The sequence below is a fragment of the Elgaria multicarinata genome, chromosome 9, assembly GCF_023053635.1.
Source record: "Elgaria multicarinata webbii isolate HBS135686 ecotype San Diego chromosome 9, rElgMul1.1.pri, whole genome shotgun sequence".
NCBI classification, from domain to species: Eukaryota; Metazoa; Chordata; class Lepidosauria; order Squamata; family Anguidae; genus Elgaria; species Elgaria multicarinata.
The window spans coordinates 19,482,143-19,499,239 of record NC_086179.1 but is presented as its reverse complement, the minus strand read 5'-3'; the positions used below and the strand labels follow the sequence as shown (position 1 = coordinate 19,499,239).

The 17,097-nt window shown below is 45.8% G+C and overlaps 2 protein-coding genes across 2 annotated transcripts in view; one reads left to right on the top strand and one right to left on the bottom strand.

Annotated features, from left to right (window-relative positions):
• Positions 1 to 6,845, top strand: part of IL17RA (interleukin 17 receptor A) — a 34,649-nt gene extending 27,804 nt beyond the window's left edge. Inside the window, exon 12 of the mRNA XM_063134870.1 lies at positions 1,640 to 6,845. Coding sequence (XP_062990940.1) covers positions 1,640 to 3,075 — 1,436 coding nt within the window. The 3' untranslated portion in view covers positions 3,076 to 6,845. The remainder of the gene's footprint in view (positions 1 to 1,639) is intronic.
• Positions 6,846 to 13,311: 6,466 nt separating this feature from the next.
• On the bottom strand, positions 13,312 to 14,907 carry TMEM121B (transmembrane protein 121B). The gene has a single exon (XM_063134700.1). It carries the CDS (start codon positions 14,905 to 14,907, stop codon positions 13,312 to 13,314), a length of 1,596 nt encoding a protein of 531 aa, XP_062990770.1.
• Positions 14,908 to 17,097: the final 2,190 nt, after the last annotated feature.

Below are 17,097 nucleotides of genomic sequence, written 5' to 3'. Positions count from 1 at the left end.
GGTGGCTTCATAACCATGGTTTAAACATGCTCACTAACCATTTGCTGCAGAAGGGTTAGCGGCTTAACCATGGTTTGGCGTGTTGTCTGAACTGACCCTATGACTATCATGGAATATTTATTTGTTTATTTATTGTATTTTTATACCACCCAACAGCCGAAGCTGGTTCACAAAAACTAAAACCATTCAAAGTATAAAACAAACAGTATAAAAACATGATATAAAATAAACATTAAAAACGGATTAAAAACATACCATACATGATTAAAACAGCTTTAAAACATTAAAACATCCTAAAAACATTCTAAAATTTCACTGGATAGACCTGCCGGAATAGATCAGTCTTTATTGCTTTTTTAAACTCTAAAAGCCTGTCAAGTTGACGAATTTCCTCCGGCAGGCCATTCCGCAGTCTGGGAGCAGCAGAAGAGAAGGTCCTCTGGGTAACAGTTGTTAAACTAGTTTGTACTAGCTGAAGTAGATTCTTCCCAGAGGACCTGAGTGTGCAGGGCGGATTGTATGGGAGAAGGTGATCCTGCAGGTAGCCTGGACCCAAACCACGTAGGGCTTTAAAGGTAATAACCAACACCTTGTATTTCGCCAGGAAACTAATCGGCAGCCAGCGAAGAGATTTTAAAACTGGTGTAATGTGGTCACCCCTAGGTGTACCAGTGACCAGCCTGGCTGCCATATTTTGGACTAATTGAAGTTTCCGGACTAGGCACAGAGGTAGCCCCATGTAGAGCGCATTGCAGAAGTCAAGCCTCGAAGTTACCAGTGTGTGCACTACCGTCTTTAGGTCTTCCAACTCTAGGAAGGGGCGCAGCTGGCGTATCAGCCAAAGCTGATAATAGGCACTCCTGGCCATCACATCTATCTGGGCTGTCATTTGGAGTGACGGATCCAGAAGTACCCCCAATCTGCAAATGTAGTCTTTCAGGGGGAGTGTAACCCCATCCAGAACTGGTTGACACACCTCCAAACCCAGGTTGCAGCCTTTGACAGCAAGCACCTCCGTCTTGTCTGGATTCAGCTTCAGTTTGTTTTTCCTCATCCAGCCCATTACCTCCTCCAAGCATTCATTCAGAGGAGACACACTATCCTTAGCTGACGCTGTTGTCGAAGGCATAGAGAAATATATTTGGGTGTCATCAGCATACTGATAGCACCCCGCCCCATGCCTCCGGATGATCTCTCCCAGCGGTTTCATGTAAATACTAATTAGCATTGGGGAAAGATGGCACCTTGCAGTACGCCACACAGCAGCTCCTTTTTTTGAGGAGCAGCTATCCCCAAGCATCACCATCTGGAACCTGCCCACTAACCACTATCCCTAGTTCACCATAAGTAACGTAGATCTTAATTAGCAGCTCAGGTCCTTAAATAAATTGAAATGTTCTGGAGAGACAAAAGAGACACCTTTTACCACCTTCTTAAAATCATCAAGACTGTGTGTTGGTGATTAAATTGTAATTAAGGCCTGGCTAACCCGTACTAAATTATCTTGTACATTTGCTCCTGAATTCTCTGCTACATAGAATGCATGTACAGTTCTGTTTCTTGAACTCCTGCTTTTCATTTATGGAATGAAGTAACTATAACAGAGTGTCTTTTAAAATACAATATTTCAATTTTCCAGATCTCCTGCCTGTATCACAGCCTCCTCCACCCCTAAAGCCCCGTAAGATTTGGATTGTGTATTCTGCTGATCACAAGCTCTATGTAGACGTTGTGATGAAGTTTGCTCAATTCTTGATGACCGTCTGTGGTACTGAGGTAGTCCTTGATCTGCTGGATGAGCGCCAGATATCCAAGATGGGGTCTGTATGCTGGCTTACTCGGCAAAAACAGGAAATGGAAGAATTGTCTTCAAAGATCATCATCTTGTGCTCCCAGGGTACTCGAGCTAAGTGGCAGTCCATGCTTGGGCGTGACAAGATAGCTGTGTGTCTCAAGCAAGATGACCTGCTGCCAATGGGGGACATGTTCACTCCAGCACTGAATCTGATCCTGCCAGACTTTAAGCAGCCAGCTTGCTTTGGCATGTACCTAGTCTGCTATTTTGAGGGCATAAGCAGCGAGAGAGATATTCCAGATCCATTTAACGTCACCTCCAAGTACCAGCTGATGGACAAGTTTGAGGAAATTTACTTCTTAATTCAGGATCTGGAAAAGTTTGAGCCAGGGCGAATCCATCAGATTCCAGAGATCTCATATGAAAAGTACACTGAAAGCTCCAGTGGCAGACAACTGAAGGAGGCAATTCGGAAGTTCCAGAAATTGCAAACTGAGGACCCTGATTGGTTTAAAAGGGAGAATGTTTGCTCTGAGGGTGAGGATGACCTACAGTCTCTGAACGGGGAACTCGCTGAGGAATCAATACCAGCTGAGGGAGGAATTCTAGAGCAGCAACCACTTCTACAGGAACCTGACCCCAATAGCTGTTGTGTGGTCAACCTCTTGATCAGTGAGGCTGACTTAGGAGCCTGTAAGCTGCTACCACAGCCTCTACCATCAGAAGATATAGCATTCCAGACCCTGGTCATTCCTACTGATGAGACTTCTCAGGTTCAGATGGTAATGCCGGTTGTCCCTGCAGAAGAGATAAAGATACTCAGCCATCAACTGTTGACCAATGAAGATTGGCTAGAAGGAGTACCCCTGATGGAAGCTAGCATCCCAAGGAGAAACAGCGTCATACTTCAAGAAGACCTGTCCTCAAATCCCCAGCCGCTGCCAGTTGATGTGAGGCAGCAGCTGGAGGGGTTGATGTATTCTCTCTATCAACGAAGCATTGCCCCCTCTGATCTCTCACTCTGCCAAGAAAATGTTCATGAGCAGCAGCAGCTAGTTTTTGATAAATCTTGCAAAGATCAAAGACAGTCAGTGCAATCTGACCAGGGATACATCTCCAGATGCTCCCCTTTGCCTCCTGATAGCCCTATGGAGGAAGAGGAAGACCAAGAACAGGAAGGATATGCGTTTGCTGGGCACCTCTCCCCAGATGTCTTGGATAGTCTAAAAAGTCTTCAACAGCAGCTGCTTTTCCAGGATATTCAGCAGAACTTTAGCTAGGGACACATGAGAGGGAGGAGGGAGATGATCTGGATCTCCACCCAGAACCTGTTCTGTGTTTTCCAAAGAGGAAGGAAATGTGGACATTTCAGGTGCTGTCTATCAGGCAACCTTTTGCATCCTTATAGCACACACCTTTGTGAAGTCGAATGGGTAGGAGAGCTGACTGACAACATCCATTTGGCTGCTGGGATAATCTTCTACCCATCCATCCATCTGTTGGAGCATCCTAGTGTGTTGTCAGAACTATTGACATTGCATCCTGCAGATTGACACTATAAGCTGCCACAAGAACATTCTCAGAGAATCAGACGAATGGTCCAGATATCCCAGTAGTGGCCTGCAAGATATATTTCAGAAGTTAAAAGTGAAAGAACACAGGGAAATATTGGCACAATCCATTTTTCATAACAAATAACTGTTTGTTATAAGCTAGATATAAAATTATTAAGATGGAAACATAAAAGCCCTGTTGCATCAGACAAAAGATCCATCTAGTCCAACATTATAGCACACCTGATGCTTCTAGGAAGCCCACAAGCAACAGCCCTACCCTATTGTTGCCTGCAGAAATAGTAGCCAGTAGCATATTGCCTCTCGAACTAGAAGTTCTATATAGCTATGATGGCTAATCTTTCTTTAAATGCATCTAAACTAGTAGCTGTAGTTATATCTTGTGACAGTGACCCTGTTCAGATGACATGCTAAGCCATGGTGGTTAAGCATTTTGAGCTTAGTGTGTCATGTGAACCATGACTTAGCATGTCGTATGAACCATTCCTAACCATGGTGGCTACCTAATCACAGTTTAAATATGCTCACTAACCATTTGCTGCAAAAGGGTTAGCAGACTAACCATGGCTTAGCATGTTGTCTGAACAGATCCAGTAAATTTTTTCAGTTATGCATTGTGTGAAGAAGTACTTTCAGTTGTCTGTCATAAATCTGTTCCTGATGAATTTCATTGCATGATGTGGGGGTGGGTGAAATCTATTCACTTCATATATAATTGTATAAACCTCCATCATGTTCCTTCTTAGTCATCTTTCTTTTCTAAACTAAAAAACCGAAAGCACTTTAGCCGTGTTGCAACCTTGATCATTTGGTTGTCTTTTCTGTCACTTTCCCAACTCTTTGGATATTCTTTTTGAGTTTAGGTGACCAGAACTATACATGGTATTCAAAGTGCAGTCACCAAACCTAGATTCATATAAAGGCATTACAGTACTGGCTGCTTTATTTTTAATCTCGCTTTCCTAATAATCCCTAACATGGGATGTTCCTTTTTCACTAACACTGTGGTAAAATTTACACTGATAAATCCACCACAACGCCAGTATCTTTTTCCTGAATAATCTCCACCAATTCAGACCCTATTAATATACATATGGTCAGAATTTTTGGCCCCAATATGAATCCCTTTACATTTGCTAACTTTAAACCTCATTTGCCATTTTGTTGCACATTCCCCCTTTTTGCAGAGGTCCTTTTTGGAGCTCTTCACAACCCACTTAGATTTTCAGCCACCTGTATAATTTGATGCTATCTGCACATTTAGCCATCTTGCTGCTGACCCTCAACTCCAGATCTGGAATGAACTCCAGATAATTTACAAATGATTAAGACATCAGGACAAAAGTGTTAGGTCTTCTTCCTCAGCAAGCATTGTGCTTTAAGCTATTTTAATCTTAGGTTCAATTAAGTAAAACGTTCTTGTATTGATCTGAAGTCCTGCATTAAGTAATTGCTCTTTCTAATTACAAATGCTACAGTGATCAATTTACTTTCATACCACACACAGTTCCAGCAGGTTATCTGGGTTTAGGGATTTTCAAGCAAATTGCAAATGAGATGATAATGGATAATCAAAAGTGCAAAAACTGATGGATAATCAAAAGCGCTGAAATTATCTTCAGAATACACTTAGTTTGATAATGGAGATGCTTTGGCTCCCTATAATGCCAAGAGAAGAAACTCAGAAAATCTAACTTGGAAGGGTATATTAAAGACATTGAAACAGAGAAGAGTTGTTGGTTGAACTTAGATATAGGAAATTGCAATCATGTGCTAATTTCTTGGTTTCTGATTCCATCCATAATAATATGCCTCTACAGGGATGCTATTTGTAACAGCATCTTCATGGCAAAAGTAACATGTGTGCTGCATCTGAAACATAGATGTTCCTTAATATGTCCCCACTCCCCAAACTTCAGGCTCACTGTTCATTCTCTGCCCGCCCCCTTCCCCATGCACCACAACAGCTAGCTTCAAGCACAGGCAAATGGAAGCAAACAGCTGAAGAGTGTAAGGGAGAGGGCATGCTTGGGAGGAAGCAGTCGGAGACTTCTTTGCCAGTGTCTTGAATAGTCCAGGAATTATTCAGTGGGCGGAGCCAATGTTGTTGATCTTTTAGCTGCAGCTCAATTCAAAATATGACTATTTAAAAATTAGCTGTAGACAAGCATCTGAGAAAAGATTTTATGCATTCTAACATGTACACGTTTTGCCAAGGAGAAGTGGAGAAGAGAGTAAAGCCAGCAAAAATTAGGTGTAAGAAACAATTGTCAAAGGCACTGAGAGTCACCATTTAGTTCCCTAAATATGAGCAAAGGAACAAGGTAAACAATTAGCTTGACTTCTCTGGTGAAGTCTATACTTCAGCATAAAGTGTTAAGTGTTAGTGATTGAAGTGGATTCTTCAAAGTGAAATACTCTTGAATAATCCTGTATTATAACTATACAAGCTAAGCTATTCTGGAGACAACTCAACAATATCCTTCAATATTCAATATCTCTACCTTTTCCAATTGCAGCTTTTAATAACTTGATTATGCAAGCTAATAATGTATATTTTGTAAGCATTTTGCTGGCTCTTCCTACCATTTGAAGAACACACTCAGAAAGGTAGGGAGCAGGCAAACATTTGATTGCCCACCTGCAGTCTGAAGTGGCATTGCTGATTCTACTGCCTCAGCACTTTGTCACCTCACTGCTGCATGTGCATACCAAGCCTAAGTAATTAAAACGGGTGGGCAACTTGTGGCCATCCAGATGTTTTCTGCTACAACTCCAACTAGCCCTGGTCAGGGTCACCAATGGTGAGGGATTATGGCAATTGCAGGCCAAAGCATCTGTTGGGCCACAAGTTGCCCATCCCTGAATTAAAGAAACCATATTTTAAGTTGTCTACCAATTAAGCTCTTTTTGTTCTGTTTTGCATTTGTAAACAAGATACTTTCTTCCTAGGAAAGTACTCTAGAATTGAATTGGTAGTTGAATAGGTGCTAAAACCATTGTCGACAGGAGTACAGTTTTTTACCCAAAATATTTATGTAAAGGAATCAGCTGTGAGCAAGTCAAGCTATGATACCCATGGCCAAATTTCTGTTGCAACTGAGCTCTAGTGGTCTGTTGTTGAACTTGTTTGTCTACATAAAATGGGGGTGATTACCTGGATGATTTGACTGTATTTTGTATTTCACAGATTCTGTATAAATCAAATGTTTTTATACTATATAATGTAGAACATTTTCTCTGTAAGCACTAGGATGTTTTGTGTACATTTTCTCAGAAATCCTTACAGCAGTCCTGCAACTTCCCTGTATTTTATTTTATTTTGCGGGGGAGGGAAGAAAAGCTATAAGAATGTGGTGGTACAATACCACACCAGCAGTAAATGTATGACCGCTGGTAACTATAGGGCTGTGTTTTGTAAGTTTGGTATGAAAGTGTACTATCCCATCAAATACAAAATTTACCATACTGAAGAATCTTAACTTTTACATATATATTTAAGCTATGGTTCTTGTTTGGGTATTGCCCATTTCTAAGGCTTCAGTGGAACATGAGACATTAATGTCCTGCATTTATTTTTCATTCCTCTGCCATAGTTAGGATTACCTGCCTTCTCAACTTCCTAACCCCATAATCACATCACCAGTGCATTTCCCCTCTCCTATCCCAGAAGAATTAAAATTCCTTTTAAATCCTGCAGAGGGGAGGGTTAATTTTTACACATTTTTTTCTGATTGCCTTCAAATCTAAGCAGTGACTGAGCTGAAGTTAAGAGCTTTTAAAGCCCAATTATTTCAGTGAGAAAGAACACATACATAGCTTTGAAATGAATGACTTAAGTAGATTGTAGCTCTGGTCATCCTTTGTGTTGATGAAACTTTGAATCATGGCAGGTGATAAAGTAACTGTCAAGATAAAAGGAACAGTATAATTGCATGCCAGTAGTAGGAAGCCATCAATGGTGCTTAAATCCTTCTAGAAGCCATTGGGGGAGGCAGGGGGTCCGCTGAATTTTCAATAGCTGAAACCAGCTTGTGTGTGTGCACAGAATAAGTTGAGAATGACCTGGTAGAATGCTGAGCTGGCATACTGCACAGCACCATTTCAGTCTTCAGCTGGGAGAATCTAGTTCGGAAGCTCCTCCAAATAAAAGCTCTTGTGCAAATAGGAAACAAGTGTAGCAAGGATAAAACTTAAATTTTCACCTACAAACAATGTTTTTGTGTTTGCAGGAACTTCTTAATGACTGGGTAGCACACACACATCTGATCACCCACCTGCAGTCTAAAGTGGCACAGCTGATTCTACCACCTCAGCACTTTTCACCTCATTCTGCAGCATGTGCAGACCAAGCTTAAGTCTTTCATTTGAGCTTTTCTGCTTTTAAAATGTTGAGTTTCGAAACTATCATCAGAGTTAACAAACAGACATCAACAAAATTCAGTTGCTTGTTTTTATTTTAAGAACACAATGTTTTTTAGAAAAGAAAAGCTCTGTTAAACTTATGAAGATGCTAGGTTTCCTTGTCCTTCTCTTTGCCAGATGTTTTAATTTTCCTCAGGACAGTTGCTTTTGTAGTTGCTGTCTCTATAGTTTCTGGCTTGCCCTAAAAAAGGAAAGTTCAAAGCTTCCTTCTGTAGCCGAATGCTCAGCCAGAACTTGCATTCCTCCTCTCAAGCTTTGGTCCACTGTGGTCAGTAAACATTCTTAATATGCTGATTTAGGCTAGTACAATTGCATAACAAAAGAGAAATGTGTAGAAGTTGATTAAACGCTTAACAGAACCCATTTATGGGAGTCTTAGTTATTCAAAATCTGTTAGCGCAAACACAAACAATGTGCATCCTCCCACATTTACCATTGGATAGCAAAGACGGTGCAAAGGATCATTCATAAGGCCAGATAGATTACCCTAATTTCAACTGCCAGCACTTTCAGCAACAAAGGCAGTGCACAGTATCTTTAAAATGTACGTTATGACACAATATGATTGTTAATACTCATTTTCAACACTAAAGAAATCAGCATTGGTGAAACGGTAGAATACTGATGCTGCAGGTTAATAAACCCAGCTGTTTCAAAAGGCAAATGCCATTGCTTAGTGCCCTCTTAGAAAAGCACTCACTGCATCCATCTGGTATTTGGGAGCTGGGGGAGGGACTTGAATTTGGCCTGTTCCTTACTCTTGCTCCCTCTTTCCTTATCTATAACTCAAGGGTGGGGGACTTTTTTCAGCCTGAGGGCCAAATTCAATTTTGGAGAAACTATTGGGTGCCACATTGCAGTGGTGGGTGGAGCCAAAACTCTAAAAAGCATACCAGCAAATCGTAACTTAACGTTTTTACTAGCAGTAACTAAGCCTTAGGCATTTGAACTTTTTAGAATGGGGCGGGGGAACTGCACAAAAGCTAGGAAACCACCAAATGTGGTTGGGCGAAAGAGGGTGGGGCCAAGCAAGGGGCCATGGCCATCTGGGGAACCCTAGAAGGTTGGAGTTGGGCCTCAGGAGGGCTGGAATTGGACCTCAGGCCTGAGCCTCCCTACACCCACTATATCTGATAGGTGTGATTACTTCTTTATGAGGGCTCTGTGTATAAAATGTCGGCAACTGGACCAGGAGGAAGAACTCTACCCACAGCACTCATCTGTGCGCATGGTTCTTCATCCTGCTAGGACTTGGTGTGCAGAAGCCTATTTCCACACATTTATGTCCCTACTTAGATTGTGGTAAAAGTATTGTACTTGGATTAGGACCTATGTACAATAAATTCAACATAATGCAACCTGAACTGTTTTTAACTGCATGGCATAAAAGAGCTTTCAGTCTAGCCCTTCCAGCCAACAATATTCCTTAATTTAATAAATATCTGATAGCCGATCACAAGTGAAAAATGTTCCCCTTCACCCACTTTATAGCAGCAGTAGTATTGTGGCGGGCATAAAACCCATAATGTACTTAATGTGCAATTTTAACTTATGATGGGAGTGGGCCTGTTGAAATGCAAATACTGGCTCTAATTATTTGTAGCATTTGATTATTGTGCAGCAGGATGCTTTATAACAAATTCTCTCTCTTTGGAAGGAAGTGAAGGGCTGTATATACACCTCTTCTTTTTCTCTGGTTAGGAAACTAGCATCCCCACTAAAAGAATCTCAGAGCTCAGGGAGAAAGTCCACAGTACTTAAGTTTTACAATCACAGTCACAGCACCAAGATTGTCCAGACAAATAGAAAGGAATTACTGGAGGGAAGGCCTCTGGCCAGAATTTCATACAATTATCTTTCAAAAGCTCGGTTTTGGGACCAGAATAAAGCTCTGGTGAGAAAGTGAAACTATAGTCCTCACTCCAGTAACAGCAATGGACTGACTTGAGATCACTAAGCAGGTGTCTCAAAGTGACTATGGAGTTAAGGAATGAAGCACCCAATGAAAATCACTATTCTGTAAGTGAGTATAAAGAGGAAAGGCAAACACAGTAGTATAGCAGTGCTCGGAGACCAGTTTTTTTTATCACCGATTCTGGCTTTTATAGCATTCCTCCATAGTGCAATAACTTGACTGCAAAGAGGAGTGTGTGTACCAACTAGGGAAAAAACATCCCCTGGGACATTCTCTCTCACCAGAGGTTTCATCATCATCAGAGGTTTTGTATAATGGTTGGTCAGCACTCTGATCTCTTTCCTACCGAGGTAGCTTGGGTGGGGGGGACTTGGCATTGTTTAATACCATACCCAACAACTGGAACCTCTGAAAATTCAAGTCTTTAAAAAATACTGGGTAGAGGTGGATTCAAGACTTCCTTATTTGTTCAGTGCCACCTGCCTACATCTAGAGCAACATATTCATTAACAGGTTAAAATCAGCTCATGAAATTTTAAAACCAAAGGCAGCTTGAGTCCACCAAAACAGGCTGTTCTCAAAAGAGCATGCTTCCCTCTCCCCCAAACAGTGTTGGAGCCACATGCAAACCGAGAAGCATGGCCATATGGGGAAAGCATTAGAGACCATGCCAAGATACCAAAGCTGCTGCCTGTCACCTCTGGTAATGTGATTTCTCGCTGCCAGTTTTTGTTCCATGTTAAATTGGATTTATACATACAGCACATACCAAGCAGCACCAATAAATACCTAGGAACAAGGGAATGGGTTAGTTTCTTTTTTCCATATTTGCTCTACTAGATGGTCTGTTTGTTTGCAAATCAACCACTGTTGACTCCATATATCTAAGGCTGTTCTCAAAACAGTACCAATTTCTTAAAATCATGCAAGTCTATCCCCAAGAAAAAAGAGAGCCTCTGCAAATAGAGATTGCTGATAGACCCTGTTATCACCGGTGAGTTAAATGTCTCAGTTGAGGGGGGTGTTCAGGCCCCTCTCTGGTTAAAGTCAGACATTTGCGCAAAGTCAGCACATGATGCAATGAGGTTCAAGCACAGAGGTAGAAATGTTCAGCAAGGAAAAAGACGGCTTCTTCTTAAAAGATTGCAGATACCATCCTAATCCTAGAAATGTCCCCCACATGGGATTTACTTTATCTTGGAGCTTGAGGAGCTTCTGGGAGCCTTTTTACAAGATACAGGAAGGTTAAAGGGGACCTCTTATGGTGGAAGAGTCATATTCCAAGGCCTGACATACTGAAGCCATGTCCAGCACAGTCTCTTCCTAAATCACCATTGGGAACCATCAGTACCGCACAAGTTAAAACTCTGTGTGGTGATGGAGCACATAAGTGCTAATGGCAAAGTGAAACCTACAAGGGACACCAGTGACTATGCTAAAAATATGATTTGGCCCACAAAGGTGCAGATGTGGCTGAATCCCGAGGCACTGTGCAGTTAAAAAGAACCTGCAGAGGAAAAAGGTGACCTTTCCTGAGAAAGGGGGTTCTTGCTGATCTATCTATCCTTTCAGATGATTTTGATCTTTTGTGTTGAATTTTCCTCTGAGCAGTTAACAGAAGGAATCTAGAAAAGGAAACAATTAAGAAAAATGGTGCCCTTGATCTGCCCTTGGCTGAAACAGCTGGTACAGCTACAGCACCCTGAGCAATAATGCTAAAGAGAGGCACACATTTTTGAATGGCCAAGGCTTAATTTTCATTGAGGTGACACACCTGTATCTGGGCTGTACCACTTTAGCCTACAGGTGGGAAGCTATGTTAGGGAATGCTCCCCCATACCCAAACTCCTAAAATACCATAGACAGAAAGTTGGCACATCAGGAAGAAGGTAGGCTAGAACCTATGCCCCTGATGTGGAAAGGCATTTTAGTATAGCGGAGCATCTGATCATGTGAGCCCTTACCTCCAGTTTGAAGTGGTATAGCCCATCCACAGATTTACTAAAGGAACTAAGATCAACTTAGCACCAGCAGTAGTTCTTGTCTCTGTTATGCATTGGCATTATGGCTGGGCTACCATCTGCTCCATGTGAAGCAGTCCAAGGTAGATATAGAGATCTTGAACAGCTTACAATTCAGGTGGTGGCTGTCCCCTCTCCCCCTCAATAGGCAGTAGTGATAGGAGGCACCTCAGTAAGAATGACAGGTCAGAGAGTGAGGCACCTGGCCAAGGCTAAGAAATGGGAAGGTAAGAAGTAATATTTTTTTCCTTCCCTGTTGTTGAGAAGACCAGCTCATGAAAATGAAGGGGAAAGACAATCAAACTAGGAGGTGCAATTAAGTAGTTAAACAACACACCCCTTCCATCTTCACGTCTGTAATCCTGCATGACAAACTAAACGATTAAAAGGTCTGAAGCCATCACTTGTTAAATGGTCTTTAACAGAGAATCTACAGAATAAATAGGAATGATGTGGTGGGTAGGTTATGGGGCACCAAGTAGAAGCAAAAGTTTATGGGTGTAAGGATCCAGGCTTTCGGATGAGGAATATTTTTTAAAATAAGCTTATTTCTGCCATCATTAGGGCCCAGTGGGAGATTGGGGAGTGCCTCGTGCAGCAGCATTAGTGAGGTTGGGTAGCTGATCCCTTAGATCATTGGGAGCCTGTTTGAAAAAGTGGATTATAAGCTTTATTTATTTAAGCTGCCATTATTAAAGAGGTTCAGGAGAAAATGGGTGTATAGGTCGGGAAGAGTTTTAAGGCAAGAGCAGCATAGGGAATGCATCAGAAGACTTACAATTAAAAAACTAAGCTACTTCGTGTTATTGATGCTTGCCGCTGGTAGGAATTGAAACCACACGGGCACTTCCTTGTACAGTCAGCTGCTTCAATGAAGCACTGGGCTACTTCTAACTGTGCCAGGGAAATGCTTTTCATGGGCTGAATTGGCTTAAGGAAGCACACACTGCTTCACTCAAGAATATCTGAAGAGAGATGCTCATTATGCAGTTGGGTCCTTGGTAGAAAGTGCATCATTTGGCTAAACTGCCTTAATCTTTGAGTTTAGCGTAGATGTATGAGCAGTGGGAGCCATCAAGCAGTGTTTGATATTTTAAAAAGGGCAGGGGAGCCACAACATAGGTACAAATTGGAGTCCCTGGATGGATTTTCTAGGGCATGGGCAGCACACACTGGAACTCATCAATAAAGTTATGGGGTGGTATGGGAGGAACTGGGTCAATAATTGTCTACTAATGGGCCTGGGTCCATCTGAAAATTGGAGAACTATAAATGGAAAATAACCACAGTACAGGGTTGGGTACCTAAATTAGACTGATAAGGAATGCAACTGTAAGGTAAAGATGGGCACTCAGCTATTGGGAAAACTCAACCCCCCCCCCAAAAAAAGTGTCCTCCAGATGTGTTGAACACCCCCCACAAGTCCCAGCCAGTTTGATTTAATGGCCATCTTAGCTGGGAATTGTGGGGGTTGTAGTCCCAACACAGCTGGAGGATGCTAGCTTGGTGAAGGCTAGGCTAACTGAAAGGGCAAGCCTCAAAGACGGTGCTGGCATGGGTGCGACCCCCTCCCCTTCATCCTCAGCTCTGCGCAGTGACCGCCAATGTGTTGACGTAGCCATGGGGCCCCATGTCGTTCTCGGAGATGCAGTGACTGAGCTGGCCCCCGCCAACGCCAGCAGAAGGGGCAGCCGCGTTCTTGGCGTGGCTCCCGTGGCCGCTGGCCGAGTGGAGGAGGCAGCAGCTCTCCATGGCCTCCAGCCCCCGGCAGGCCAGGAAGAAGAGGTTTTTGAGCATGAAGACGGAGAGGGGCTGCTGGTAGCGCACCAGCAGGAGGCAGCGCAGGGCCAGCAGGGGCGCGTCCAGCAGGCCGGCGGGCAGCAGCCAGTGCAGGGCCAGGCGGCCAGCGCCGGGGGCCCGCGGGGCGCTCAGCTCGTACAGCCAGAGCACGGGCGACGCCAGGCACAAGAAATACACGGCGATGAGCACGTAGCGGACCGGCGGCGGCAGAGGCAAGGCCGGCCGGCCGGGCTGCAGGAGCAGCAGCTCCAGCAGGGTGAAGCTGTCCAGCAGGTCCAGGCAGGTGGCCAGGAAGGCGGCGGCGGCGCGGTGCTGGGGCGGCGGCTGGGGCGGCAGGAGCAGCTGGCCCGAGCCGGCCCCGGCTTCCGTGCCGATGGCCCGCAGGAGGCAGTAGAGCAGCGGGGCCGAGAGCGCCAGCGTGATGCGGAAGCCGGTGGCGCCCAGCGGGAGGCGCAGCTCCACCAGTTCCAGGATGGACGTGCCCAGGATGAGCGCCGCCTTGGGCGTGAAGGCGATGGCGTAGATCAGCCAGGCCAAGTGGGCGTAGGCGAAGTCCCCGCCCCGCGGAGCGCCCCCTGCCTTGCCGCCTGAGGCAGCGCTGCCGCCTCGGCCGCCGTGCGGAGGGTGGCCCAGCAGAGGGTGCAAAGGGGGCGGGGGCGGCGGGTGGCCTCCTCCAGCCCCGGACGGGCGTTCCCGGCGGCGAGCGCGGCTGTTGCGGCAGAAGAAGATGCCCCAGCCGGCCGCCAGCACCAGGTCGGTCGCGATCCAGCTGCACCAGTACAGGTCGGTGACGGCGATCAGGTAGAGATCCAGCAGCGCGCCCTGGCCCAGCAGCAGCACCAGGGACAGCGCCTTATAGCCCCAGCGAGACCCGCCGCCGGAGCCGCCGGCCCACAGCAGCCCGGCTGCAGCACCCCCCGCCGCTGCCGCTGCCGCCGCCGCCGCTCCCGGCCCGGCCATCTGAGCCCCGTACAGCTCCCCGGCGGTCATGCTGCAGCCAGACGTGGAGGAGCTGCTGGAGCCCGGGGAGGCGCAGGCGGCGGCGGCGGGTGTGGCGGCGGCGGCGGCGGCCGAGGCGGGCTCCTGAACTGGCACGAGGGGCTTGGCTTCTTCCTCCTCCTCGTCGTCCTCCTCACTGCTGCGGCCGCTGCTCGTGCTGCTGCTCCGGGTGCGGGTGGAGGCCGAGCTGGAGACCGAGCCCCGCCTGCCCCGCCGGGTGCCGCCGCTCGAGCTGCTGGTGCTGCTGATGCCGCCGCCGCCGCCGCCCAGGAAAAGGGGCTGCAGGTCCGCGGCAGCGGCAGGGGGAGGCGGCGGAGGAGCCTGGAAGGAGCCCGAGGAGGAGGAGACCGAGCGCTGGTTGGAGACCACTCGGTGCATGGTCGTCCTCCCCTCGCTCCCCGAGACGAAGGGCGGGCGAGCCACAGCCCTCCCGGCCGGGCAGCGGGCGAGCGAGCAACCTGCCCCTCGCAATCCAGCCCCGGCGAGCGATGGAGGCTCCGCGAACGGTGATGGGCGAAAGGGAAGAGGCGGGTGGGCAGGGGCTGAGCGACAGCCGAGATCCGGCCTGGACCTTCCCCTTCCCCGCCGTCGGAATCAAAAGAAACGCGGAGCGGATCCAGCGGAGGACGAGAGTCCGGGAGTGGAGCCAAGAGAAGAGGAGAAGGATGCTTCAGGTGATTGGTGGCTCTGGCAAACAGAGAGGAGGCGCAGCCTGCAGAGGAAGCCAGGCCAGACCCGGCCGCGAGAAGAAAGGCGGCTGGATCTTGTGCCGGGAGATGCCAGGCTGGGTACCTGGGGAAAGGCAGGGTGCATCTACAGCTGGGGTTGCCCGCGAGTGTGTGTGCGTGCGTGCTCGTGTGTGCAAGCACCAAGCTGCTGCTGCAACGTTTCTTCTCTTGGATGGAAGTGTCTGCCAAGTGCTGGCAAGCCAGCAAGGGACAAGGGAACGGATTTCTCGTGAGTCAGGAGGATACCTGGGCACAGCTGCTGCTTTGTTGCCCACCCCCTCACAGCCAGCTTCTTGGCAACTGGGTAGGCGGCCTGATACAGCAGCAAATGAGTCACTTGTCTGAGGAAGCAGTGGGAAGCTGCTGTTGCCTAGGAAAGGAAGCTCATGCCGCAATGTATGTGCCTCTCAAGGGGACAACTCCAGGAATAGTCACACACCCTTTTTAACACCCTTGAATCCTGCCTTCTCCAACCTGGTGCCCTCCAGATGTGTTGGAGTACAACTTTTGGCTGGGAGCTATAGACCAACGCATCTGCAGGGCATCAGGTTGGGGAAGGTGGCTGGAACCACCAGGCAAGGGAGGCTCTTGCACCCTTTCAGGGCATACTTACAGGTGAAGTGGGCTTTTGTATTTGGGAAAGTATTATTATTATTATTTATTTATTTATTTATATAGCACCATCAATAGCACTAGTTCTTTGCTGAATCCTATGCCAAGGTCATGCTATTTTCATATTTACTGAAAGAAGCTAAGCGCAGCTTATGTACAGTGAGTCTTAAGAATAGTTGACCAAAAAAAACCCTGCAATATAAAATACAAGTATAAAATAACAAACGCATTGACTTTTAAAAAGGTAGTATGTAAATGTTAACAAGAAAGAAAGAAGAATGGCATTTTAAAAATCACTAAACATGAGCCCTAAGAGACCTTCCTCCCAGCAGGGAAGCACTGGGGCAGGATATGTATATTTTCATTATGTTTATATTTCACCTCTCTTGTAAAAGGTAACATAGATAAAGGTTTCAAGGCAGTCTCCCATCCAGAACTTCAACCTCCTTCGTTTCAGCAAGGTTATTGTTTTAGGCCATGCCCTGGCATGAACATTTTTGTGTGGCATAGACAGTTCTTGGCTTACTGTCCTACAAAAATACAGGGAGGACAACTGGTTCTGCTATTTCAGGAAAGTCACTGGAATTTCACTATGGATCTAGATCACACATCTCATTGCAACAGTGTTAAGTATAAATACTTAGTCGTCCTGTAGTGTATTTCAAGTGTTCAAAGTACACTTCAAGTGCTCCATGGACATTTAAGACTGCAGTCCTTTCTACACTTAATTGGGATTAATGCCCACTAAATTCAGTGTGACTTTGTATTAATATGCCTAGGATAAAGCATATTCAGTCATCCTTGTAGCATCCCTGTAAGGTAAGCTGCAATGTTTATGCCCACATTACAGACCCAGAGCTGGGGCTTAGAACATTCGCTTACCTAACGCCCCTTGGAGAGTTTCACATCTAGAGTGACATTTGAGGTGGGATTTCCCAGCTCATTACACTACACCAAATCCAATAGAATCACATGATACTTACTATCATCATGTGTAACCATTTTAGTGTCCCCATGGAATGCTTATAACTTCAAATAAATCCCCAGGCATGTATAGGGCAAGGGTGGGCAACTTGCAGCCCTCCAGAAGTTTTGGCCCACAAATTCCATCAGCCTTATCCAGCCTAGCCAATGGCAAGGGATCACGGGAGTTGTAGGCAAAAACATGTGGTGGGGCACAAGTTTCCCACCCCGGTATAAGGTTATACATATTACCATAATTGAAACC